Source organism: Uloborus diversus, chromosome 1 (assembly GCF_026930045.1).
Source record: "Uloborus diversus isolate 005 chromosome 1, Udiv.v.3.1, whole genome shotgun sequence".
Classification (NCBI taxonomy): Eukaryota; Metazoa; Arthropoda; class Arachnida; order Araneae; family Uloboridae; genus Uloborus; species Uloborus diversus.
Window position 1 is genome coordinate 108,532,152 of NC_072731.1, and position 27,799 is coordinate 108,559,950.

The 27,799-nt window shown below is 32.8% G+C and overlaps 1 protein-coding gene across 1 annotated transcript; it reads right to left on the reverse strand.

Annotated features, from left to right (window-relative positions):
• On the reverse strand, window positions 1-26,214 carry LOC129218885 (uncharacterized). Its single transcript, XM_054853234.1, has 6 exons — window positions 26,018-26,214; window positions 18,543-18,601; window positions 12,357-12,461; window positions 9,818-9,859; window positions 2,139-2,177; window positions 1-153 (listed from the first exon to the last, which is right to left on the reverse strand). The coding sequence occupies exons 1-6, from the start codon at window positions 26,121-26,123 to the stop codon at window positions 109-111; spliced, it is 396 nt and encodes a 131-aa protein (XP_054709209.1). The 5' UTR covers window positions 26,124-26,214; the 3' UTR covers window positions 1-108.
• Between the last annotated feature and the right edge of the window lie 1,585 nt (window positions 26,215-27,799).

Sequence of the window (27,799 nt, forward strand, 5' to 3'; positions counted from 1 at the left end):
TATTTTTATTTAAATTATCAAACACAATATAAGTATTTCTATTAGTATACATGTGCATTCCCAATAATCTCCTTCAATTTTAATAAGCTCATTGCATTTGCATTGATGTTAATTACTTTTGCAGTACTTTTCTTTCAGTTTCTTTGCGCATGTCTGAAAAAGAAAAGAATTTTACCGTTAATTTTCATTGAATTCAAACTTGTACTACCATATACATTAAACGTACAACTTTTTTAAAAATAACTATTTACTTTATACATTTCGACTTGCAGCAATGCATTATCATTAGATTATCAATGTATTTCGATATCTGGATGTGTATAAATGCAGTGTAAGACAAGTAATTGACCCATTTTAAATTAAAGTCACGTTACTTTACTTAACAGTATTTTGGTTACTATGTTTACTTGGCTTACGCTTAGCGTATATTTTCATCGAATGTAACTGAAGTTCAAAAATATTATTTGCGTATCAAAAGTTGTGTTTTTACATATTTCATTCACTCCACAGAGGAGTGGAAAGCAAATTATTTTACTTTAATATCATTGTTTTATTTTACAGTTTGGTCATTTACAGGGTAAACATGTTTTGCTTAGCTTTTTAGAAACATTTTGATTATTTTCAATGCCAGTGGCATCATGACACTAGAAGTGAGTGCCGCAGAGAAAGACAAATGGTGACGCGAAGTGTCCAAGATATCAATATTTAATAAATGCTGCGAATCGCAAACGTTTGTTAACCTCTGCACTAGACTTTGCATCTACATCGAGAAATATATCACTGACATAAATAGTAAAGATGAGCGCAACAAGTAATGACATTATAAAATGCATGAAAAACATGATTGCTTGACAATTATGTCCATAAAATAAATCTATCGCCTGTTTTTTGGAGGTTTATCAATAAATGTTTTATTGCTGTTTGCGGAAAAGTAAAATGATTAGGATTTCTTTCAGAGACGCATGGTGAACAGTATAATGTTCTTGAATGCAGGAACAGAATCCTCATATATATAATAGCCAATGATCGAGTGACGCTCCTGTCGTCATCAACAATGAAACTCGCGCCACGGTATGATAATTTGATAATATGTTTTGGTATTGTTTAAAACGCTGGGAAAGGGTTTGCTGAAACAAGGCTGAACTGGAACCGGTAACTTAACTGTTTTACTTGTAAGACTGTGTCATTTCATTAGAATGAAGAAACGAAAAAGTGGTCAACAATGAAGGAACGCTATCTTCTATAGTTTAGGGTTAATCCACTGGAGTTGGGATTTGAATTTCAACTATCAAAGTATCACCAACCAGGCAATTGCTTCGTTCAAATGCCGAAAGATTTTTCACCCGTCAAATCTTCATGGGTGATTTTCTAGTTTTACGAATAACACTGGCCAAGAAATAAGCCACCTTTCTAAAGGGAAACAAAAGTGGAACATTTATACACGTCTGCCTAAGTCAAACAACTACACCATTTACAGAAAGCCTAAATTTTCAGCGCGAAGAGCTGCTAAACTATAAGCAAGGAAATAAACTTAACATACATGTTAGGTGTTAGCGAGTTATTCTAATAACTCCATGCGCTTTTACTTCTTTATCTTTACTAATAATAAAGCTGAATGTCTGGATCTCGGTCTGTCTGGATGTCTGGATCTCTGTGACGCCCATAGCGCCTAGACCGTTCTGCCGATTTTCATGAAATTTGGCACAAAGTTAGTTTGTAGCATGGGGGTGTGGACCGCAAAAGAGATTTTTCAAAAATTCGAGATTGTTCTTTTTCTATTCCAATTTTAAGAAAATTTTACCTAGCAAATTATCACAACGTGGAAGAGTAAATTACGAAATTATCATAACGTGGAAATGTAACAATGGCGAGCAAATGAACATAGCAAATTAGCGAGAAATTCGTCATCCGTTATTTATAAATATACAGGCGAACCAAATGACCTTTTAGTTTTCAACTACAGGCAAATCCGTGCGGGTACCACTAATTGTAAATGAGTGGGGGGCACTGCTCCCGTCCCGGTCGCTTCACTCACTAACCTCGTCTTGCATATGGATTTGTGCATAGACAGTCAGTCCCCTAGCTTTTATTGTGTTGCTTAAACTAGTGTAGAAACATACTGCCAACAATCAACCTACCATGAAATCTTTAAAATGTTTCAAGTCTTCTTCAGAAAGCTGTAAAAAAAAAAAGAAAAATAAAGATTAAGAAAGAAACTTTAGTTTGAAATATGTATGTGCTGTTACGACTGAAAAAGAAATACGATTTAAAGCCAACATCATAAATTTTTGTAGGAGATACATAACGTTTCATGAGCACATTTTACTTCCTTTTTAACTAGAAGTTCCGACTGGCACTGAACGAGCCTGCTTTCCCATATTCAAATATGGATTTTCTCCTTTAAGAACAATTTTTTCTCTATAGTCTAAAGTTGTAAACTGTCGAAGGTAACTTTTTAATATTTAAAACAGAACAATGTAACGTAATCATGACACATAATTTTCCTATCTTCTTATGTACAAAAGAAAAAAGGAATTTATAATTCGTTAAGATTCTAAAATTAGGGTATATCATTCAGTAAACTTCAGCCATTGATGATTTTTCAATCAGAAACATTTTAATTTTTGTTTTGTATAATCTTTAAGCGCATAATTTCATGAAATTCAAACTGAAGAAAAGCATTGCAACACAGTATTTCTACCAGCATATAATTTTATATCTGAGAATGAAGAAATTAACAAATACCTGTATGCACGTCTAGTAGAAGCACCTTTTGCACAATATACAAATTCAGCTTATTTATTGGTTTTACCATTAAGGAAATTTTAGTGCATAACAAAATAATATTAAAAAACGTAATTTAAAAAACGTAAAATTAAATAACTTTTATCCGAAAACAAAATAGTTTGCTTTCTTTTGGATAAAAAATTACATCATCTATTAGGGTTATTATTCTTCTAAAACTACCAAAAAAATGATATATATAGAGATATAGGAAAGAGCTTTGGAGCGAAAATAAAAATTATTTATGAATGCATACCTTCATAAACATTGTTTTTTAAATAAGAAATAAAGTATTTAAATGATGTGTTGAATAATGAACGCTTGTTTTATTAACATACTTGTATTACTCGTCAAGAGCTTTTTTCAACAAAGTTTGAGCCAAGTAAATCCGACTTGAATTTCGGAATCTATATTTACTTCTAATATACATAGGCGTTAATGTTAAAGTGTTTTGAATTATTTATTTTGAGCACGTTCATCGTCAAGAGCTATCTTCAACAGTCTCCAACAAATCCACCTCTAAATTTGGGATCAATCTTTGCGTTTAACTTCCCCGTGACAGTAATGTTATTATTATTTATTTATTTATTTTTTAGTATTCCAAATGCAACGAAAATGTGAAGCATGTCGCTGCAAAAGTAGGTAACTCAAATTCAATTTTTTCGCATATGCTTTGTTTCACTGAAATTTGTAGCTTTTTTTTTTTTTTTTTTGGTAGGTCGGCAACCTGAAACAGTCAGTCAACTTCAAAATGCCCCCAATATTATTTTAATGAAAAAGGAAAAAACATTGTAACTCAGGTCTTTTTGTAGCAGTTTGTCAGTTAGCTACTTTTTCAAATATACGCTTCAATTGTTTGTAGGGGATACCTCGTTGTTATATGCATCATAATGAGGTATTCTGCCTAAAATCTTTCAAAAAATTTTTTCAAATTTATACAAAATTCAAATGTGACGACCAGCAACAGGCTCTTGGCCCAGCTAGGCTGGTTCTAGTCAATTTATTAGTCCTCAATGAAGACCAATAGCCCTCTGAAGGCTATCCACCCCCTTGCTCATTACCATTTCTTCCGGTAAGCTGTTCCAAGTGCCCACAACTCTAATAAAGTAGTAGTTTTCTCTTATTTACAGGTTAGCCTGAGATTCGAATAGTTAAAACAATGACTTCTTGTGCTGCTTTTGGTGCAAAAATTTAATTCATTAACATCATTCATTTTGATAAATTTAAACAACTGAATCATGCTCTGATCCTCCTTTGCTCCCGCACTGTAAAATTGCTTCATTTAATTTACTAATGCTTTTCCGTAAATTTACTGTACAATTTCCCCTTTTAAATAGAAAAGTTCCGTTCTGGATTGAAAACGGAATTTTTCATGGAATTACTGGAAATTTTCTTTTACTTTAGCGCACTAACAGAACATGTCCAAATGCGATCGTTAGAGGGAGCCTTTATCCGTGAAAAAACGGAATATCTTCAGCGTAGAAGATTTTTTTTAGTATTGAGTAATGGCGGCGAAGCACGTTGTTTATTTCGTGCATGGAGATAGCTGTATACTGAACATTTTTCGAACTTTTTCCTCTTCTCCATCAACATCTAATTGTTTTGTACAAAAGTAGTGATTACTGATTTTAACTGAAACGCTTAGAGCGTTTGTTCGTAGGCTACGGTTTGTTTACCTTGCAGCAATGGCGGATGCCGTAGCGGTCAGAAATCATTATCGCCGAAGACGAAGTTTTTGGTATCTTCTCATCCGGGATTGATTGCTGGTGAGTGTTTACATTTTTACTACAAATAATTACTTTTTGAATTCTGTAACGATGATTGCTGCTTAAAATTAAGTTTTTATCTAGTTTGAACATTTAATTTCCCGCAGACCTTTGTTTAAACTTTAAAACATCGTGACAAGTTTTTAAAATCAAAAAACTTCTAATAATATTAAAATATGTATCAATCATTAAAAAAAAGCATTATTTTGAGAAATTTGAATCATATTATTCTAAGCACTTTATTTAACATTCCAGATGCTGTCCACTTTGAACCCTCTCAGCACTGGAACCTTCCAAAGTGAGCCGGAAAATTTATTGATGGAATGCGGATTCAACTGTGCAACTGAGTGAACAGAACTCCTTGAACAGAAAAGGGAAGTTCGCCGCGAATATGCAAATTGTAAGTATAAAACATGTTGTTTTAGATATGCATTTGGGGTTGGCGTTGAATTGATACATCGCCAAAACCCAGTGTAAATCCTGCATTGTTAAATCGGTTTCCAATTTTTCTCTTAACCAATGCAAATCGAAGTGCCAATGTACGGACACCGGTCTACGATCATTGCCGTTATAATATCTTTATTGTTTCAAAGCGCCACTGGAAGCGGCACCCTGATGGGAGATCACTGTGAACTACCAAAAGTGTTCTACGTTGACAATTTTTTCTGATGATTCTGTAAATTTGGACACTTTACTGCAAAACTGTTTGAAAATTTTAAATAGTGATGTTTAATGTCTCTTCTCATTAGATGCACGTTTGTGCTCATGCTCGTATTTTGTCATTCGGTAAAATTCAGAGTATTGTTCGGCAAATTAAAATATCATCTCTTCCCGAACATTTAAAAGCGGGGTTGTCTGTAAAGAAGTATCATAAGCTAACGAACAACTTTCACTTTTCCCAAAACTTGTAGTAAATGCAATTGTTTTTAAAAAGCTTTTGCAAAAAATATATTGATGAACAAAGTTGGTCAGAATACCAATATTCTACAATTGGCGAGATACGAAATTATCATAACGTGGAACCGTAACATGGGTACAAGCCAATTGGCAAGAAAATTCATTATACATTATTTGTAAATAAAACAGGCGAACCAAAAAACCTTTAAATTTTTTTATTACGGGGAAAGCCGTGCGAGTACCACTAGTAATTGAATGAAATATTTCAGTTTCCACTTTGAAACTCACTTTTTGCTCCATGAAAAAAAAAATGTTGAAAATTTCCACTTTTTTCTTGAAACTGCAAATTTATTGCCAAAATTAAAAAGTACAGTTTCAATGTTACTTTTATTTTAAATAGAATGTTCTTTCTTTGTGTAATATAATTTTCAAAATAAATTTCTAATATTTTCATTTTAAAAAAGCTCAGGTATCTTAACTATTTCACTTTACCCCACATTGCCCTACTCAGCACAAATGGCTGGCTGTTTATCAATTACTAGATTACTATGAATTATGACGACAAAATTTACACACATGAAAATTTTCTGCTTTAAGTCTAACAAAAGTATTTTTTAATTATTGCATTGTAATCTAGTTTTAACGACATAGCTGTTTTAACAAATAAAACTAATAAAGCAGACAGCCTATCCTAACTCAACACACTTCACAATTTGTTCTAAAATGCAGAATGTCTGTAAACCTAATTCAATGATAATTTAAAGAGTAACTGATGTTAAACAGAAGTCTTTCCACTTGCGGAAGGATATACTTTAAGCTTAAAAACCCAATTGACCCTGAGAAATAAAGCCTAACTATGTTTTACTATTTTAAAAATAATTTTTTTAAGAAAAAAAAAGTTTCCATGAAAAGTTTTTCGGGTGTATATTAAGTCAGCATCGGAATATAATTTTTACAGTTTTATGTGGGGAGGGGTTAAGGCGACCAAACTAAGAAGGATTAACCTTGGCTCTTGTTGACCTGAGTTCAACTATAACATATACATTGAAAAAATTGTCTTTTCGTAGTTAAAATTATTTTCGCACCAGCTGGAATTTTATACGATTTTGTGGAATTGTGCATTATTGCATCCTTTCACATAAATGCAAAAGGAGATTGAAAAGCACAGTACAAGGACAAATTATAAACATAAAAAAAATAATGATTTTTTTGTGGGGGGGGGGGAGAATATACTAGAACAACATCCAGGTATAACTCCGTGATATTTATTGTGATTCATAGATTCATGATTCCTTTCATGACAGTTGTTTTGAAGTTATTGAATAATATGCTCGAAATAATTCTTATAACCTGCTAAAATATTATTTTTTCATGGATAAGTTTTGTTTTGCTTATGGAGAGTCAAGTAATGAGGTTCGGAACAAAAATTGAGTTAGCAAATAAAATGTTACACTTACTGCAGTTAGGGCAAACCTAACCTGGAAGCATTGTGAAAGCTAAGCATATCCAAAGCTCAGCATTACTTGGCTGTCAGGTTAGGTTCACCCCAAACTATAGCTAGCCGAGAATTAAAAGAGATCGAGATTTGTTTTTGAGCTATTGGCTGGCACGTTCAATTCTAACATATCTACTACTCCACACTTCTTTTAAAATTGAAAATATTAATTTAAAAATTTTTGCAAGAAATATGCATGGGTTTTTACAAATTAACCGTTTCTGAAGTAAGATGCCTAATTTGTCTCCAAATTTCGACAGTGCTGTTGACTACATTTTTCGCTTGCCATCAGCGTATTACCTCGTTGTCAAGAAAAATTTAGTCAAATATCTTATCGTAGGTAATTGATGTTTTCATCTGCATGTTTATGACATGGCACTTGTTAATTTATTCAATAAAAAGTCCATGTGTTAAATATTTTTGATATAATGCATTGATACTTTTATTCTTGTAATTTAGGTTTGTGACATTAATTGTGAAAAATCGGAATCGTCGAAAGATGGCCCAGTTGTACCTTTGAATCTTATTTAATCTCTATATATGAGTGCAGAAATAACAATGGTACTGATGATGACAGCAAAGCAAACTATTAATTCGACATTGGCACAAGCAAAAAATGTTAAAAATTGTGTAGCACAAGATCTGCAATAAATGATTTTGTCCTTGTAATAAATGTTTTGTTTTATTGAAAACAATGTTAACTATGCACAATTGATATGTTTCAATAAGTTTGATAAAGTTAAATTTTATAGCAGTTATTGTTAAATAAAACATCGCACAGTTAATTGCAGGAAATTTTTTTTGCCGGGGGGTGGGGGAGAGGAGGGTATTTTTGTGAAGACTGATTTAAAAAAGAAAAAAAAAAGCAGTTGGTATGATTAGCGTTTATTTCATATGTTTTGCAATTGTTTGTTGATAAAAGATTTCAATACAATAAAATGCAAAGCAAATACATTCCCAGATAGCTGTTATATCTTCCCTCTATACCTTCAAAAGAGAAAGATAGTTTCTGCATAGTAAAAATGTGTTTCCTCACTTTTAGGAAGTTTCACAAATTTTTGGAAGTTAATGAAGAAATTCGTGCAAATGCTCTAATAAAACTGCTTTTCTTTTTTTGCTGTTTTTCAAAAAAAAAAAAAAAAGAGAAAATATATGGGCTTTTAAAATTGCCCAGCTATATTTTCAAAGTAATACTTTTTTAAACTGAAAATATGCGTGTATAAAACGGAAAATATTTATATTATAAACTGAAAACATCAGTTCATAAAACGGAAAATATTTATATTATAAACTGAAAACTTCAGTTCATGAAACGGAAAATGTCTATATTATAAACTGAAAACATCAGTTTATAAAACGGAAAATATTCCGATTGAGAACGGAAAATAGCAGTTTTAAAACGGAAAGTGTTCGTGATAAAAACCGAAAGTGTCAGTATGAAAAAACGGAAAGCATCCGTGATAAAAACGGAAAATACCACTTCTGTAAAAAAAACGGAAAATTGTCGGCAACTCTGCTGCCAGTACATTTTCCGTTTTTTTGAGGGAATTTTAAAATACAGTGCGGATATGCATATTAAGCCTGGTATCATAATCTAAATCTGAAAGTCCCCTTACTAGCCTAGTTACCCTTCTTTGAACCCTTTCCAATACACAAATATCTTTCCTCAGATAAGGCGACCAAAATTGAACAGCATACTCAAATGGGGTCTTAATAGACTCCTATCTAAAGGCAGAAGAACCTTCTTAGTTTTTTTTTTTTTTTGAAATAGATCTATTGATAAACCCAAGTTGACCCATTCTGTTAACTTTGTTACTTGCAATGCTGCACTGTTGACTAAACTTGAAGTCCTGATTTATTAAGATACCCAGATAAATAAAATTTTCTGCCTGACTAATGATTGAACCCTGTAAACGATTCTTTATTCGCTTATTTCCATGACCTAAGTGTAGCACTTGACATTTCCTTGCATTAACTACCATACCTCACTTATCCGCCCACTTAGTATTACAATCTAAATCCTCTTGGAGCGGTTTTACCTGTTCGTCATTTTCTACAATCCCCATAACTTTTACATCATCAGCAAAACAATTCATGCTTCAAGAAATATTCTCATTGATGCCATTCATAAAAATAATAAACAAGAGATTCCCTAAAACTGAACCCTGAAGAACCCCGCTTAAAACATCACTCCACTTAGAATGATTCCCCCTTCACAACTACTCTTTAATTCCTTCCAATCAGCCAATTTCTAACATAAAGTAAAGTTTTTCCTCCTATCCTTATATCAGCTAATTTACTGAGAAGTGCAACATGCGGTACCTTATCAACAGCTTTTTGAAAATCAATGTAAACATTATTCACGCATTTTTTGTTATCTGAAGCCAAGGTAACCTTGTCGTAGAAATGCAATAAATTAGTAGCACACGATTTAGTTTTACTGAACGTGGGAGGGGTGGATACAATAAATTTCCTCACATCAAAACCCATATATTTTGATTTTTAAAATTATTTAACAATTTTGACTTTTAAAAAAAAATCATTTTTAGGAATGTATTTAAGATGCCTTTAGCCTTCTTTCATTTTTCTGTTTTTAACTCTTGCGGGAAAAGAGACTGAAACAGAGAACAAAAATAAAGATAGAAACAACATTTCAGAAGTTGTTTTTTTTTTTTTTTTTGAAGTACTCAAAAAAAAAAAAAAACATATATTTGCCAGTTTTTATTTTTTGCATTGATTTATGAGCGTTTGAAACTGAAAAAAAAATGAAAAGTTAAAAGTAGCAGATCGCTGTTTTTAACATGCGCAGCAATAAATGACACACATTTATGCTCGGTTATTTTTAATGAAATATTTAATTAAAAAATAAGCTTACATCTTTTACGTCACGGGATTCGTCCATAATGCAATCATATACCTAAAAACAAGAAGGAATAATATATTTATCAAGTAAAGTTTTAAAGTTTCAGCTAAAAATATAGCTACAAAAATTATAATGTTTGATAAACAAATTATTACCAATATCTTTTTTAGTCTTTATGACATTCAACTGGAATGTTTTTATAATTCTTCAAATCCATTCGGCTGTGTATTTTTGAAATTTTTAAATTGCTATCGTTCGCGCAAGTGTAGTGAAAAATTATAAATTTTCAAAAAAATTATTTTTAATTTTATAATACTGAGTCTCTCTCCTGCTATCATATTTTCTGAAAGTTTGACGGCAAAACTCTGCGTGTTATGACCCCAAAACTTGCGAACAAAATTTATATTTTTAAAGGATACTTACATTTTTCGTGACTATGAGAGATAATTTCGCGAAAAGGTGTAAAAGTATTTTACATAGTGATTAAACTAATAACTTAAATTCACAGCTTCTTTTCAGCTATTTACGATGAAGGAATTTCAAAAGTATTTTTATTTTCTTCAATTTAATGCTGTTACCTTAAATGCGTGGGCAATTAATTTTTTTTTTTTTTTTGGGGACATTTCAGTTTAAGCATAATCTTTATGCGACAAAAGTTACAGATCACTTGCTCTTTTATTTCTCGCGAAGTTCTTTCACACATGTCTTTTTGCAAGTCATAAAGATTTTATTTATATACTAGCTACGTCGCCCGGCTTCGCGCGCTTCACCTCGAAAATAAAACACTGTAAAAAAGTTCCGAAACGTTACTGGTTATTTCCGTGTAACGTTTCGTAATTCCAATGGTTTTTATCCGCTTCCTGGAAATCCAGTATCATTGTCAAAAAATTTCCTTAATTGCTACAAGTTGACCGACAGCAGGCATTTCTCTGTTGTGAAAAATATTTTTAGCTCCCAGTTTGAAGATTAACTGCGCGTATTTATAACGTGTATCTGTTTCTACTCGATCACGGTTCGTCCATGCTGATTAAACTCCCAATAGGAGCGAATAAGTGTAGACTACGTAGCTTTGCAAGAATTGCAATCAAGTGAGATGCTTGATACTTACTTGCAATTCTGGCTTAGCTTTGGCCATGTTTGCAATACTGCTTTTGGAACTGTCTTCATAAATCAAGAAGGTGAAAAGCTGTTATATAAACAAACGTTCCTGGCTTTTGTGAGATTTGTTACTGGCAGAAATTGAACACATCAGCTGCCTATTATTTTCCAGGAACGTTTCCGAATCGTTTTTACAGTGATGTTATGTCAAGTGACGAGTGTTCAACAATCAGACTTGAACGAAAAAATAAATTAAAAAAAAAGAAAATTAATTTGAATTCTGAAATTTTGAATTCAAATTATGTTTTTCGCAATCACGAACTGAGACAGGACCCTACTCATTGGAGTTATTGTTTCTAGAAACGGCTCCTGTCCCCCCCCCCCCCAGGCCTGCCTCTCTTCCTGGGAGGTTACGTGTGCATAGTTGTGTGTGTGCGTAGACCTGTGTGTATGCACGTAGGCGTGTGTGAGTGTATGTGTGTGAAATCGTGTGTGTGTATGTGTGTGAACGTGCGTATGTGTAGGACATGGACGCCTCCGACCAGGAGAAGCGGATAGCTCAAAACCGGAGCAGCCGCGCCGCCAGCAGAGGACGGTGGGCGGTGGTGCTGCAAAGGCTTCTGGTCCAAGTTGAAAAAGGCAGGGACACCAAAAACGGTCAAATGAGAACAATAAGCAATCGTGATTGCTCAATAAATAAATAAAATTTTGCGGCAGATTTCGGAAAAATAACCAAAAAGTAAACATTTTAAATCCCCCATTTACAGGAGAAGCCTTTAAAACAAAACCCAGAATTTCATTTGCTCATATTCGAGACAAAAAATGGCAACAAATCTTTCGTCTCAATGATTTTCTTCACACTACACATTTTAATAAAAGCATTGTTGCGGAAAGTTGAGATGAAGCACTTAATAATAATTTGAACGGAGGAAAGCCTTCAAAAAATAGTTATTTTATGTCGAAATCTAAGTGTCATAATTAATAGTTTTTAATTGATATCTCCACTAATTATTATCGGAGGATTATGTCAAATAGCCAAACATAAAGACGAGAAGATTACGAATCCATCGATATCTGGTTCGATGGTCAGTTTACTGTCGTTTGGGAGAAGAAAATTGGATATAGATACATAGGTACATACATAGATACATACATAGATACATACGCTCAATTTTTATTTATATAAGATATATATATTGCATCTTATAAAAATGTATCAAAAGTACTGTGAAATCATCCCTGCTTGTTCTTACTTTGAATAAGAAAGTATAAATGTCCACAATTTTTAAAGAATATACGACTACGGGGTGGTCCCAGACCTTTTTAATTATGGAAAAAAAGATAGTACTTGAAAAATGTTAAGAAATTTTGACTCATGTCTTAAAATTTGGGTAAAATTCGTCAAGTAGTTTGAAAAATTGTTCCTTTGCACCTTAAATAAACTCTGACCTACCTGTTCTCTTTTTTCTGGTTGTTTGCAAAGTGCACTCCATTGTTCTTCAGGAGATTTAGCTTCGGGTATAGATTCATCCACACATTTTTGCGTCCATTCTTGGCACTAAAGAGGAAAAGCAATTGCTTAATTTTCAAATAAATAAATAATTTAAATTCAAGTTCATATGTGTAATCTTAATTTATGTTTAATTTTGAAATGCGAAAAATCAATTTTTTTACAGAACAAATAGGACGTTGCGTTGAGCTACAGTGGCAACAAAATTTCTTCTCATATAATTGGTTTGAAACAAACGTTAAAGCCACATATTGTTATTTCTAATGCTTACCATTCAATTCAATTCAAAAATATGCTTAATTTGTTTGTGAATATATTTTATCATAGCACTGCAATTGTTCATAACGTCATTTTATTGTCATTGCTATTATCATTATTTTTTAATTATGTATTAATTTTAGTATTTTGCATTAAAATAGCTGAAAACGCTTATTGCTGCACTTTCCGGGCAAGGTAATATTGAGTTTTTATTTAGTTATACAGTTGGCTCTCTGTTTAACGACGCTCTATTTAACGACGGCTTTTCGCGGTCCCAGATGGTTCACTATAGTGTTAAAAGCATTCTATTTAAGGACGCTTTCTACTTAAGGACGATTTTTTTACGGTCCCTTGAAAGTCGATAAATAGAGAGCCAACTGTATTTATTTTTTTAATCTTCGTTCTACAAATAAAAAAAGTTTTCAATTTTATACTCAATATAATAATAATAATAATAATATTAATAATAATAATAATATTAATAATAATATTAATAATACTAATAATAATAATAATAATATTAATAATAATAAGAATAATAATAATAATAATAATAATAATAATAATAATAATAATAATAATAATAATAATAGGGGAAACCCGGGTAAAGTGAATACCTTAAGCTTTTCTTGATTATTGTCGTTTAGTTATAACTTTAGAAAATGAAACAAATGTTTATAATCAGTCTTCATTTAATGCACTTTCGTAATGCAATAACAATTGTCCTTAATATTAATTACACTATTAGATATAAGGCCAGTTTTCAACAATGGCATGAATATCCACTTTGCCCAACACCCCTGGTAAAGTGGATTTGTTACTAGGGCAAAGCGAACAACAACATTATTTGTCATCAAACTAAACATTGAAAATAAAATAACCATCGAAAATTAAAGGAACATATCCAAAAAACATTTTTTTGCTACAATGCTAATTATTGTAGTATTGCAAACAAAGAAATTAAACTTAAAAATAAAATAAACGTAGAAAATAAAAAGAGCACATTTAAAAACTTTTTTTTTTCTGCAGTGCTAATTGTTGTTGTATTACAAACAAAGAAACTGAACTTAAGAATAAAATAAGCATAGAAAATTAAAGGCTTATATTAAAAAGCATTTTTCTACAATGCTAATTATTGCAGTAATTATTGTAACAAGCAAAGATTTTTTTTTAAAAAGTCAAAATCCAAAATTTAGGAGCATATTAAAAAAAAAAATTCTGCTACAATACTAATCACTGCAGTTATCACAAACAAAATCATTACCATTTTCGAATGCTGAACACTATGACACCACTCAGTACAAATATGACATTGTATCATGTTTTCTATTGGCTGATCAGCTTCTTCAATGAACATTTTATCACAGAAAATGCACCTTACATCATCAAATTTCTTTACTTCCTTCTTCTTATGCAGTCTTATGTTTTGTAGTAGAGATTTTTTATTAAACTTTTTGGTTCTTGGTCTTTTTAATAGTCTTCTGAGAAGGTTTAGTCGAAACATCATCTAGTTACTTCATGAAAGTCTTTTTTGATTTTTCAAATTTTGGTCTTTGATTGTCCTTTACTGGAGTTTTTGCCTGGAGTGTAGATCTCTGTAGTTTTTATTTACGTGTTGTTATTGGTTTTACAGGATGAGGAATAGGTAGTAAAACGGAAGGACTGTAGTAGTTCACAGAACTTTCAGGTTTGAGTGAAGCGGCGGGAACATCATTGCCTTGGAATTATTCTGTTGTTTCAGATCCCATGGGAGTATAAGGACGGTCTTCAATGGTAGTATTGTCTTGAGATCCTAATATTAAAGGACTTTCAGGTTCGAATGAAGTGACCTGTCATGACCGGGCAAAGTGAATGTGGTATTCACTTTGCCCAATCAGCTTTGCCCTTCAGGTACATTTTTAAAGTTACTAAAAATTACTAGAAAACCAGAGCATCTAAACTCGTCATCTACGGATAATTGAAAGCTACATCATTGTACATTAAATCCTACTCATGACAAAGAACATGTCACAAATAGTATTAAAGTTATAAAGGAAACACTAATCTCTGTAAACTAATATTTTTTTTTTCTCCAAAACATACTTCGTTTGCTCACTGGCGTTTTATTAGGTAAACTTGTACCGACGTGTTTGCCGCACACGGAGCGGCAACAGGCGACCATGGCTATGACAACGTGGCTGCCGGCCAACTAATTATTTGGGAGTTATAGGCAAAATTCGCTTTGCCCAGGGTATCCACTTTAGCTGGGTTTCCCCTTTAGTAATTCTAAATCATACTCAGATCATTTTGTCATTAATTGACGCAGAAGCTACTGTTCAGAAGGTATTTCTGAAGTTTTTGAAATATCTCTCCCTACGTTATTGTGTTCCAATAGATATAAAAATAATAGAAATATTTTTATGTTGTAAAGTACAAAACGGAAGTTTTAATAATTTTAAAATCTTTTTTTTTTTTTACTTTAAAGTTGTACTGTTATTAAAGCAATTTGCGTTGTATCCATTCTCTGACGTGGCTCAATTTTTTCCTCTTCTATCTTGTTTAATTTGCATTATAAATTTTTAAAAGACGACTAAAAAAGTATCTCTGAGTAATAAAAGATGTAAAACATCCATAAACCGGTTTCCATGGCAATCACCATTCGTTGTATCTGGTGTACAAATAAGTTTCAAAGGATTTTCAAGAGATGGCCTCACTAGTATCAAGTCGAAATGGACAATGCTGCAATTAACTTCATTTTCTAACCTCATCGTCAGGCTTGGATTTTCAGTATGTGACATTTTGCTGAAGATGAAACAATTTAGTTTTTGTGTGCTCTGAATATGTCAAATTTTGTGCCAACAAAACACAATTTTCGGGAAAGTTTTTTTCTTTCTGCTTCCATTTGAAGAAAAGTGCAGCTGAAGGCCATTGAATGCTGCAAGAAACTTACGGAGAACATGCTTCATCGATTTCCACATATATGAGTTTTGGTTTAGTCGTTTTAGAAGTGGTGATTTTAATACCAATGACGAAGAGCGTGATTAGCAGCCACAAAAATTTGGGGATGCCGAATTGGAGGCTATATTGGACGAAGAGTCGTGCCAAGTACAGGAGGAACTATAACACAAGGGGTACAGGAGGGAACAAAAGGGGAACAAAAAGGGACAAAAGGGGAACAAAGGAGGGAACAAAAGGGGAACAAGGGGAACAAAAGGGTACAGGAAGAATCCTTTTCACATTAGGAGTGACTCAACAAGCCATATCCTTTCGCTTAAAACCCAAGGGAATGATCCAAAATGCAGGATATTGTCTTCCGTATGAATTGAAGACGAGGGACGTCGAACGCAGTTGTTTCACTTGTGAGCAACTGCTTCAACGGCAAAAAAGAAAACGTTTTTTCATCATATTGCTAATGGTGACGAAAAACGGGTCAATTACGATATCCTCAGGGGCAAAAGATACATACGGGCAGTCCGGCCGTGCACCAGAGCCGAATATTCAAGGTCATTCTATGAATTGGCAGGGACCAATTGAGTGTAGTGTACTATGAGCTGCTACTACAAGGTGAAACCATCACAGGACAACTTTGCCGAACTCAATTGATGCGTTTGAGCCGACCACTGCAGGGAAATTGCCAAAGGTAATTTTGCAGCATGATATCGCTAGGCCATTGTGGCGCAGCCGATCAAAACATAGCTTGGTACGCTGAAATGGAAAGTCATACCCAACCCACCATATAGCTCAGACATTGCCCCTTCACACTACTATTTGTTTTGGCCGATGACGCATGTTCTTGAGGATCAGCACTTTCGCTCTTTTGAAGAAATCCAAAATTAGGTTGTTTAGTAGATCGCATCAAAAGACGTATCGTGTTTTCGAGATGGCATCAGGAAATTGCCACAAAGATGGGAAAAGGTAGCAGCCAACGATGAACAGTCCTTTGAAAAATTAATATTAAACCATTTTTTCACAAAACAGCGTCAAACTTGAAAAAGAAATCCTTTAAAACTTATTTGTATACCAGATATATTGTAAAACAAATTTTTCTCGTGAACAGAAAACAGTATTTCAAGCTCATTTTTTCATCCTTATCTGAAAGAATACTATTTTGACGGGGAAAAATCTGTTCTTCCCAATGCTACTAACAAAAAGGGGACATATATGAGCTACAGCGGCCATGGAAATACGCTTTTTTTAATGTGAAGGATTTTGACGGAAATATCTCTTACAAAACTAAAATTCTTTTTAGCGCTCTGGAACATTGAAAACAAGTAGGGGAATGTGGGGCAAAGTGAAATGGAGAAATATTTACTCTGCTTTTAGCGCACCCCATCTGGTAATATTTTACCTATGTCGTAACACATGAAGTCTCCAGTCAGGAAAAAATTACCTCTGAAAATCAAATAATATGAAAATGCAAGCAATTTTTAAAAATTGATATGCATATTGTAATATTTTGTTGTGAATCAAAAACTATTTTTGCTATAATTAAATGATAAAGTTTTTGTAGTTAACATTTTAATTATTGATTCTGACCTCTTAATATTCGGTGCATTATTTATTGAGTTGCTATACAGCTTATTTGTGTTTTAAATATTTTTTGCAATTAGTCAAGTGCATGCCGAACAAAAAGGATGGGGCAAAGGGAACTTGTTCGTTTCGTTTACTTTACCACATTACTTAAGTATAATTTTATTAATTAACTTATTTACGTTCCTTCATTTGATAATTCACTTATTTATTCACTCAGTCGCTCATTTCTTTTTTATTCCGTATTTCATACTCATTTATTTTTCATCACTTATTAATTGTTTAATTAATATATTTTTTATTAGTTTATTATTTCATTATCTTCTTGTTTATTCATTCATTCTTTTAAATATTCATTTGTTTGATCAAAAATATTTTTTACAATCGAATAAAAACGATTTCATGAGGAAAACATTTCATTTTTCGCTTTGACTCATGATAAAAAAGACTGAAAATTGTCCTTTTTTTTTGTTTGAAAGCACAAATTTATTGTGATAAATAAAAAATAACGTTTCTATGAAAGTTTTATTACAAAATAAATTGTTCTTTCTTTGCGCACTCTACTTTTCAAATCAAAACTCCTATTTGTTTATTTTGAAAAAGCTAAGCCATCTCATTCATTTCACTTTGCCCCACATTCCCCTACTTTAGCAATAAAATTTCGAAGTACCAGCTTTTGATTTACTTATGCTCAGAATTCATAGCATCCTCGAATCCAGAAAACTAATCTTCATTGCATTTTCTCGGGAATTTACATGCGTGCTACACAAAACATCAATGAACTCCAGCTCATGAAAGTACTAGAGCGTTTTAACGGCCCAAAATACTTTGAGCTTCCAAAATTTCAGGCTTCGAATGGGACAACACTTTTTTGCAACTTGAACCTAAAAATGGCTATTCGTTTCACGAAGCTGATCCGCCAATTTGGGGATATTTTTGGGAACCTAAGATGATCTGTATTTGGATATTGGAAGCTGAAAATTTGCATAGGTTCATTTCAAAGGCATCTACGCAGCTCTATAATATTTCATCCAATTTGGAGATGGTAGGAGGAGGCAAGAGGAGGGACAATTTGAAAAGTTAGGTCATTTGACGTGGAACATCTCGAAAGTTAAATTTTGTACCGATTTACTGGAGTTTTTAACTTAATTCATACCCAAAGTACCGTCGACAAAAATTCCTTAGCTTTGGTTCATCTGTTTTCTCCACTGCTTCCATATTTCATTTTTCCCCACTTTGTACATGCGCTAATCGAAAACAGGTGATTTATGTCGCTGTTGTTTTTGGTTTGAAGCCTTTCTCTGAAAAGATGTTTAAGTAAATTTCTAAAACTAAAGAATATTTTTTAAATGAAATGCATACCGATTGCGGCAACAATTTTTCGCATTGATCATATTCATCTCTGACGGCTTTATCTTCAGCTAAAAAAAAAAAACAGGAAAAGAAAAGAAATTAATTTTATGAACTAGAAATTAATTGTTCTTTAAAACATTTCAGAAATATTTTTGAAACCTGAGGAGTTTAATATAATGTACTGTGAATCTTGAAGCGATTACTTAACTTATTTGCATTTGGAAATTATTTTTTTACATTAAGTAACAAGTTTCCATTCCCAAACCGGATCTTACCAAATACCGCCCAGCTCGTCACGGAAGACTTCAGACCCGCCTCCGTTTCCACTTTTCAGTCAGGAAAGCTATAAGTGGGAAGATATGCCCAGATTTTATATGAGAATGGGGTCGTTTCCAAAATTTCAAAAGTATTTTTTTTCTGAAAGAGCATTCTTAAAAACATAGGATCTGACCATTTTTTTAGGAATTTGTTTAAGTTCAACATTAAAAAAAAATACTTTGATCGGAGCGCTTTCACTGTTTACGCTTCTGCCAATGACATCACAAATAATGAAATGCCATTCACTGTTGCCATTCAAAGAGCAAAATACTTAATTCGCATCTTTACGCACGTGTATTGGCAACGATATGGTTGATAGCAAGTGTAGAGCGCAATTTTATTCGCTTCTTGATTATCATAACGTGGAAACGCGGAAGAAAGATGCGCAAAAGTGCATCATTTGTGACGTCATAAAGACCAAGCCTTGTTTGAAAATCGGACATTTAAAACTAAATAACTGTAGGGAAAATGAAAGTATTTTATAGGTCCATGTTTTTTTTTACTTATTCTATCAATTTCAGTGACTAAAAGAAGTACTTTTGACTAAAGGAAACAACCCCATTGTAGTCTTCAGATCTGTTATAGCTATTTCAATGAGACGACAAGACCAAGGGTGAAATTTTCAATCTATGGATTTTCTAGTGCAGTGTTTTTAAACTTTTTTTGAATTGTGGAAAGGAAAAAGCTTTTAAAAGAAATTTCAAGAACCAGTGAGATTGTGTTTATCTGCTGCTTTAACGTTTTCCTTAACTCAATCCTCTTTTTTAGGCAAAAAAAAAAAAAGAAAAGAAAAGAAAAACAATTATCGGACGTTAAAACTTTTCAAAAACATTTAATGGACCAAAGGCTTTTTTAATCGTAATAACTAAGAACCAGTTGTTGGAAAAACTACATTTTTTTGTAGCGAACTACAACTACAACTACTTTGTTACAAATGTAGTTAACTACAACTAACTTTTTTCAAAATGTAGCAACTACAAACTACTTCTGAAATGTAGTCGCTACTTCGCTACTTTCCAAAAAATAAGTAAATACAAAGCATACACAATAGGTTGTCCCTCAAAAAATGAAAGTCAATTTTTCAAATTGCATTCTCTTGTATTTTTCCTCTTGTGTAAAAACAATCGTGAAAATAAATTACTTTTAAATTAAAAAAAAAAAACACCTTCAAAAAATACCCAGGAACTAAAAAGCAAAAGATATCTGATTACACTTACATTCTATATCCTACCCAAACATAGAAATGAAATTTATTTTAATTAAATCAAATTCCAGTACAAAAATCAACTGAACTAAACACCGAATTATAAAATAAAAACTGATTTAAATTGCTATACGATGAATTATTTTAAATACCTAACTAGTTATATACGATCTCTTAATTTTTAATAACCTTTTGAAGTCGGGGCCGCCTATAAAGAACTAAATAACGCAACTGACAGCCCACCGAATCCTGAATTAAAAACTAATTTAACTATACGCGAAATTAGTCTTTAAAACTAAACCTACTCAGTTACGTTTTAGTACTTTCTTTAACTATAGGTAAAGAAAGTATATACCTTTGTTTTATGGCCTTTGTTTATCAATGGGTTTTATATTTAATCGTTTGTGAGGGAAATTGCATGAAATTTATTGTTTTACCCTTAACTTTCCCTAAGGAACAAATAGGGTAAATCAAAGATTTGGAACCTAAGTTAGACCACCCCTAAACAAAACCACCACTAAACAACGACAAGAAAAAAGCATAAAAACCGGTTCACTAAGTGAGATGATATACAAAGTTAATAAAGTACAAATCGATTTAAATGTGAGTATGATATTTGAAGAGTTCCCTCAATTTCATCAAACCTGAACTTGATGACCAATAGACCGCCAAGGAAGTATACCGTTTCAAACAAAAAAATTCGTTTGAACATTGATTTTTTTTTTCAGTTTATTTGAAAGTAGTTTCCAGGAATCGCTACAAACTACTATTTTTTGTAGTTAACTACTCACTACACTACTTTTTTTAAAAAGTAGTGCGCTACACTACAAACTACTCAAAAATTTAGCTACTACAGTAGCGTCGCTACTTGTAGCGCGCTACTTCCAACCACTGCTAAGAACAAATAGAAATTTACTTGGCATTGAAGACGTCACAAAAAATATCAAATTATAAACATAAGTAATCATTGTAATAATAATATGTAAATAAAAAACTATAGAAAATTACGATATCTCATCACTAAATTCGAGCTAAATGCGTCACATCAGATTTTCTTTCCTTTTTATTTTCTTCTATATCTAATATATCGTGCAAATTTTCGAATTTCGAATTTTGACGGATTCGGACGTTTTGAGGTGTGCTGAGTCCATTTCGACCATTTTTGGAAAATGTGTGTGTGTGTGTGTGTGTGTGTGTGTGTGTGTTTGTGTTAGCGTGTCCGTGTCCGTGTGTGTGTGTCACGTATGTGTGTGGCCACTTTTTGTGGCCGCTCTATATCAAAAACTACAGCAAGAAATCGAACGAAATTCGGTACACGTATGTACAAAATTTTGGTACACGCTTCCTCGTTAAGCATGGGGAGGGATCGGAATTATAAGAAAGATTTAGAAGAAAGTTTCGTGATGGCCACAACATACTAGTTTATTAAGGACATTTTTTTATGCTGGGGGAAAAAACATTTCAGAGTACAGGTCAAATTCTTCTGCGGACCTGTCAGCCGGCAATCGGATCAGAATCACTGTTCAAACGAACTGTTCAGTATTTACTTGCAGCTTATTTTAATGTTTGCTGTTACAGCACTGAATGTTTACAACAGTGTAAATGCATTCCTGCTACAGTAATCATTCGAGTTATTCAAACAACTTTGAGCTTTTATAATTCATATCATTATAGTTCAATCACTAAGCAGTTATACATAACATTGCAGATACACAATTAAAGCGAAATAAATATTTTCATCATGAAAAAATTATAAAATTCTGCATTTTAAGTTAAACTAGTATATTGTGGCTATCATGAAACTTTCTTCTATATCTTTCTTATAGTTCTGATCCCTCCCCATGCTTAACGAGGAAGCAATATTCCCAACAAAAACAAAATTACACATGCCAAAACTTAACGACCATCCCAATTCCTGATTTATCTCCAAAGCAAAGAATAAAAATTAAAAATTATTTTAAAAGCCTTGTTTAAAATAACTATAAACATTTATTTGTTAACAATCACAAGATGGCAACATTTAAAATTTTTAAATCATTGAGATAATATTTCCGATCATTTTTATGCAATTTAAATCACGAAATATGCGCAGACGACAGTCTATTACGATTTATCTTTCTTATTGTTGCAATTATAAAGCTATTTTTATTCACACAAATAAAACAAAAAAAATCAGCCCCCCCCCCCCCCCCATGGAGCGATTGGCACCAAAATTGAACCAACGCCTGTTTACATATGAATTCATATTCCGAATTTCATCCAGAACGTAGAATTACTTCTTGAGATATGGCACTCACAATGAAAAAGAAAAAGAACGCTCGATTGCGCCACCCCCTTTTCGGCTGCTGACGCAAAAATACAGTCATTTCTTATAGTGCTCGACCGATGGCATTTTTTGGCCAATGGGCCGATGCCGATTGTTGGCCGATTGTTCAAAGATAGCCGATGGCCGATGGCCGATTGTTTTCCCCCAAATGGCCGATTGCCGATGGCCGATGGCCGATGCCGTTGGCCGATGCCGTTGGCCGATGGCAAAAAAAAAAAAAAAAAAATCAAACGGAAATAAATTGATAAGATTGTCAGCGATTTAAAGGATCATTGATTCATTTCACTTTAATTCCTTTCTACGAATAAAGAATTGTAATCACAAAAAAAAAATCAGATTTCGACCTAAATTTCTATTTTACTATCACCAAATTTATACTTCACAAGTTTTTTCGGCACATCTATACATACATATGTACCTAAGAAGATATAGATAACCAAATATCCTTTTTGAGCGCCTCCTTAGATAATTATCGCAAATTCTCTTGTGATGTCTTCATGTGCGTAAACTTGCGTCACTCAAAAACGTTATGAAATAGTAAATTGAAAACTCATACGTACGTATTATGATCTAAAAGTTCGAGGTCAAGTTGTAATAAAACCTTACCTTGAATAGTTCACATTACCGAAGCATATATCTATCTACAAAATAGTCACCTTGAACGATTATGCACTTCTGCCAACGTTCGTATAGCTTTTAGAAGCACTCCTGGAAGACATTTTTCGCAAATTCCTGTAAGGCCTCTTGCGCTTCTGCTTTAACTTCATCGTGGGGAAGAAGGCGACTTTCATGTTGAGGATGCACGGTTCGATTGGTCAATACTCTGATATGAAAAACAAATAACATAACGTTTCGTCGGACTTGTGACTCCGTGTGACTTTTACCTATTACCAGCAAAAAAACATTTGCATAGACGCCGCTTTTTTCCGTCATCAGAAGATGAAGCTGCATCATAGTAGGTTGCGAAAAATGACTTCCAGGAGTGTTTCCAAAAGTTATATACTGAACACTGGCAGAAGTACATAGTCGGTAATGTGAACTATTCTGGGAAAGATTTTATACAGCTTGTCCCCGAACTTTTGCATCGTACTACGTACAATCTGTATAGGGTGTAGTTATGCTTCTCCTTTTTTGACTGTTGTATGATGAAAGAGAAAGAACAATAACCAAAAAAAAGAAGGAAGAAAAACAAAGAGACTGTTTAATAACCAATTGACTTGTTTTTTTTGTTTTTTTAATTGAGCATATTACTAAGATTTCAGTAATGTTGTAATAATGTCTGGATTTAAGTACACTAAACATAGTTTTAAAAAATTAAATTACGTTGTTTAATCATTCAAAAAAAAAAAAAAAAAATAAGAATAGAACTATGAAACCGTCAAAAAATTACGCAATTAAGGTGGAAAGATTGCACGTAGACATTTTTTAGTCATCAAATTAAATAAAAAAGGTAACAGATAAATTACAATATTAAATCAAAATAGGAATATTTTTATACTAATTTAAAATTTATGAATAGAAAAGTTTGCATTTTTCATAAAAGCTATAACAGTGACATGCATTTTTCTGAAAAAAAATAGCCATGAAAAGAGCAAGGTTCTTAAAACGCAGGTACAATAAACAAACTCAATATTTGCACCAAGTTAATAACTGAATACATATACTACTTGATTTGATGTTTGCACACATAGTATTGAACAATTTGATTGTTTAATCTTTTATGAAGCTTACCAAACAAGTTCAAATTAAATTTTTCAATTTAACAATAAACAAAATGACATTTCTTGCCCAAAATAAATAATCGCTAAATATTTAAGAAATGCTTGAAACGACAAGGTAGGATTAGGGGGGTCACCCTCTGATTTTGGAGTAAATCACACTTCGACCCCAACCTCTGCCTCATTTTTTTTAGTACAGAACAGCTACCACCAACGCCTCGGAAGAGTTTCTAAGAGTCCTAATTTCTTATACCTTCTAAGGGCTACTTGTCGATAGATTTTTGTTTGATTACATTCATTATTTCTTGAGATACAGCAGTTACAATTGACGACAAAGAAACGTTCTATAGCTCAACCTCCGTTTGAGCAATTGACACTAAAATTGAATCAGTACATGTACCTGTTAGGGGCAACATATGGACCAAATTTTGCTTGATTCCGCCAGTTACTTCCAGGGGGAATAGCAGTCACGCAAAACTCAAAAAACGTCCTATTGCTCCACCCCCTTGGAAGAATTCGCGGTAAAAACTAATAGGCGCAAGTTCATATAAGGGCACATACGTATACCAAATTTAATTCGATTTCATGCGGTAGTTTTTGCTGTAGAGCGGCCACAAAAAACTGGTCACACATACGTGACACACACGGACACGGACAAACGCACACACGCACACATAGATAGGCAGACGTTTCCAAAAATGGTCGAAATGGACTCAGCACACCTCAAAGTGTTCGAATCCGTCAAAATTTGAAATTCGAGAATTTGCACGAATGCAATACATTTTCTATACAGGGTGTTCCGTTTTAAGCTGCAAGACCTTTATTTTCGCAACCGTTAGTCCTAGATGTGTACTTCCAATTGCAAAAATGTTCAAAATCGGATGCAGAGTTAAGATATTGAAAGTTTGAAGCAAAAATAAAAATGAGTCAATAAGTACAAAATTTAACTTTTTATACAGACTCTATGTCCCCTAACTTATGTTTTGGGAAATAATCTCTACTGAATAACAATTCCAACAAAAAAAGTTTGAAATGATTGCGACCCGTATTCACCAAGATATGAAACGCTGCGTTTTGTGACTTACACCTCTTTTTACTCGCTTTCAATAACGCCTTTTGGAGGAAAATATAGCCTTTAACATGTGTTTAAAATTATACTTGTGCATAGAGTGTGGTTTTTTAAATTGTTCGAGGTTTTGTCGTGTGGTTTTGCGTATCACGGCATAACATTTTTATTTATTTTTGAACAGCAATGAAAAATATAAATGCCTTGTTTTTTTTTTTTTTTACTTTGACGACCTGCCATTCTTCTGAAAGGGTGGTAAATTCCAATCTCATCTTTTGTGTGGTCCCTTAAAACTGTAAACTGGAATATCTCCCTGAGTTTTGATCGCACAAATGTCATTTTTTTGTGTTAGTAATATCTTTCAATGGAGATTAGTTCCCTAAACATAAGTTAGGGGACCTGGGGTCCGTATAAAAAATTTTGTATTTTTTGACTGATTTTTACTTTTGCTTCCAACTTGCAATATTATAACTCTGCATCTGGTTTTGAATATTTTTGCAACTGGAAGTATACACCTAGGATTAACGATTTCTTGAAACATTTTTTTTTTCGAAAAAAGGAAAAACCTTTCAATCAAATATGGTTATTTCCTATAACGATAGCTCTGAGTGCCAGGTAAACAGAGCGATCGCAAAACCTTTTCCTTTTTCAAAGCCCTGATTCCATTTTGTATAAAATAATTATGCAATTACTTAATTTATTTTAAGCTTTTTATTTATTTTTAGCAATATTTTTGCAGTACATCAAGGCTCCTTTCATCCTGTTTTAAAACCCTATCGGTTAAGTCCGTTAGGTAGTGTTTTTTAAATAAAAAATAATGTTATTTAAATATTAGAACGCTATTGCACTTACCGCATGATATGCAGGTGTAAAATTCTAACGATTTGGTCTTTCTATCATCTGCAGCATAAGCACTGAAAGTTAAAAAGTTAAATAGTAACACACAAAAATATTTCATTTTGCTTTCTAGTTGAATAAATAAGTAAGAATGCAAAAGCAGTCTGGACGTATTCTGTAAATTACAATGTTCGTTCTTTCCTTATATACAAATCGTGTTGGCATTGGCGCTATTTCTTCTCACCTTCAAGAAGAAAGAAGCAAATAAAAAAGAATTAAACAACATATTGCATTTGAAACAGCGGCTTTAATAATTGCTTCGCACTCATAAGAGTCGATTTTGCAATGTAACTTCCTTTATTCAAAAGCCTTTCAATGGATGATTCGTGTGCGTGAGTTGTGCTGTTTCTTTCCTGCTGCTAAACGTTCCACTTCAGCAGTCAGCATTGTCTCAAAAAGAGTCTAAAGCACGATTGCCTGCAGATTTTTGGTTTTTGTTAGAAACTTTAAACATACGCATGAATATCCATTGTCAAATTGATGTTTCTTTTGACGTAAATGATTATTTCACGTTAATCTTTCTCTCTTTCTTATTTAAAACAAAGCCGTAAAGAATGTTTTCAGTAAAAAAAAAATTCTGATGCGTTTCATTTTTAATCTTCGATTCAAAAATCATAAATATTGTGCCCAATGACCTATATTGTAGTGGCAAGAAGTGAATAAATGTATCTAGTTTAATTGTTTCAGTTTATAACTAAATTCTTGAAGAAACATTATGAAACACAAAACTTATAAACAATATATGTTTTTGTTTTTGCTTATTGTCATAATCTTCAAACAGTTAAAGTAGGTCACTGATAGGTGGTTCCATGTTGACCGACGTGACATTACAGCAAGGAAAGGTTATTTTATTGGTTGCAGGAAAAAGCTATATATTTAAGAAGGATTGCCCTTTATAATATTGTTCAGAAAAATTACGAAATAACAATAGAAACTTTACAAAAATATGTAAATTACTTTATTCCAAACTTAGACATGTAACCAATGTATATTCTTTATTTTTGTCATGTAAACATTTATTTTAAAAATTTAGTAGACGCCAGTTTATTTTCAAACGATAACTAAACTCAAACGTAATATCAGATATATAACTTGGTGTGATCGTCCAACATTCTTGAATGAGAGGAGAGGGAACTTTGGCGTCCCTTGTTGAGGTGCGCAAATTGAAGATGTCACGAAAGATTCACAAATACACGACCGTTCAAGACAGTCGTATTGTATATGAAAGAAAATTAATTTATTTGAAAGTTTTTAAAAAGTTATTACTCCAGAAATATTCGAAGTTATTTTCAGAAAAACGAACTGTGTCCTCCGAAAGTTGAAAGGCGCCTTTAGAACACAAATCATTTCAGTTGTCGAAAAAGCAATGATTTTGGAAAATTTCCTTCGCTCGTTTGTATCGAGGAAAATTATATAAATAAAACAATAAATACGGTGGTACCGTTTTTTTTAATAGAGAAAGGTATCGTGGTGTATTTATTAATTTACTTATGTACGCGTCACGGAAAAAATATGAACTGGCAGGAGAATAGAAAGTCTAAATGCCGGTTTTAAAATTTGGAGCAATCTTTTCTATAACAAGTCTGTTTGAAACCAAAAATGCATTTGTATTCTCGAAGATCATAGGGATTCCCAGCAAAAGGGAAGAAGGGGGGGGGGGGGTTCATAGCGCAGACTTAGCGATTAACTTTTGGAAGAGGGGTGCTTTTAAGAGTTTATTTTATTATTATTATTTTC

Coding starts and splice junctions, on each gene's coding strand:
- LOC129218885 (XM_054853234.1), bottom strand. CDS start 26,123: ATGAAATATTTTTGTGTGTTACTATTTAACTTTTTAACTTTCAGTGCT. Junction 12,462..18,542: donor AAAAATTGTTGCCGCAATCG/GTATGCATTTCA, acceptor TTTCCTCTTTAG/TGCCAAGAATGGACGCAAAA. Junction 9,860..12,356: donor AACCAGAAAAAAGAGAACAG/GTAGGTCAGAGT, acceptor TCTTGTTTTTAG/GTATATGATTGCATTATGGA.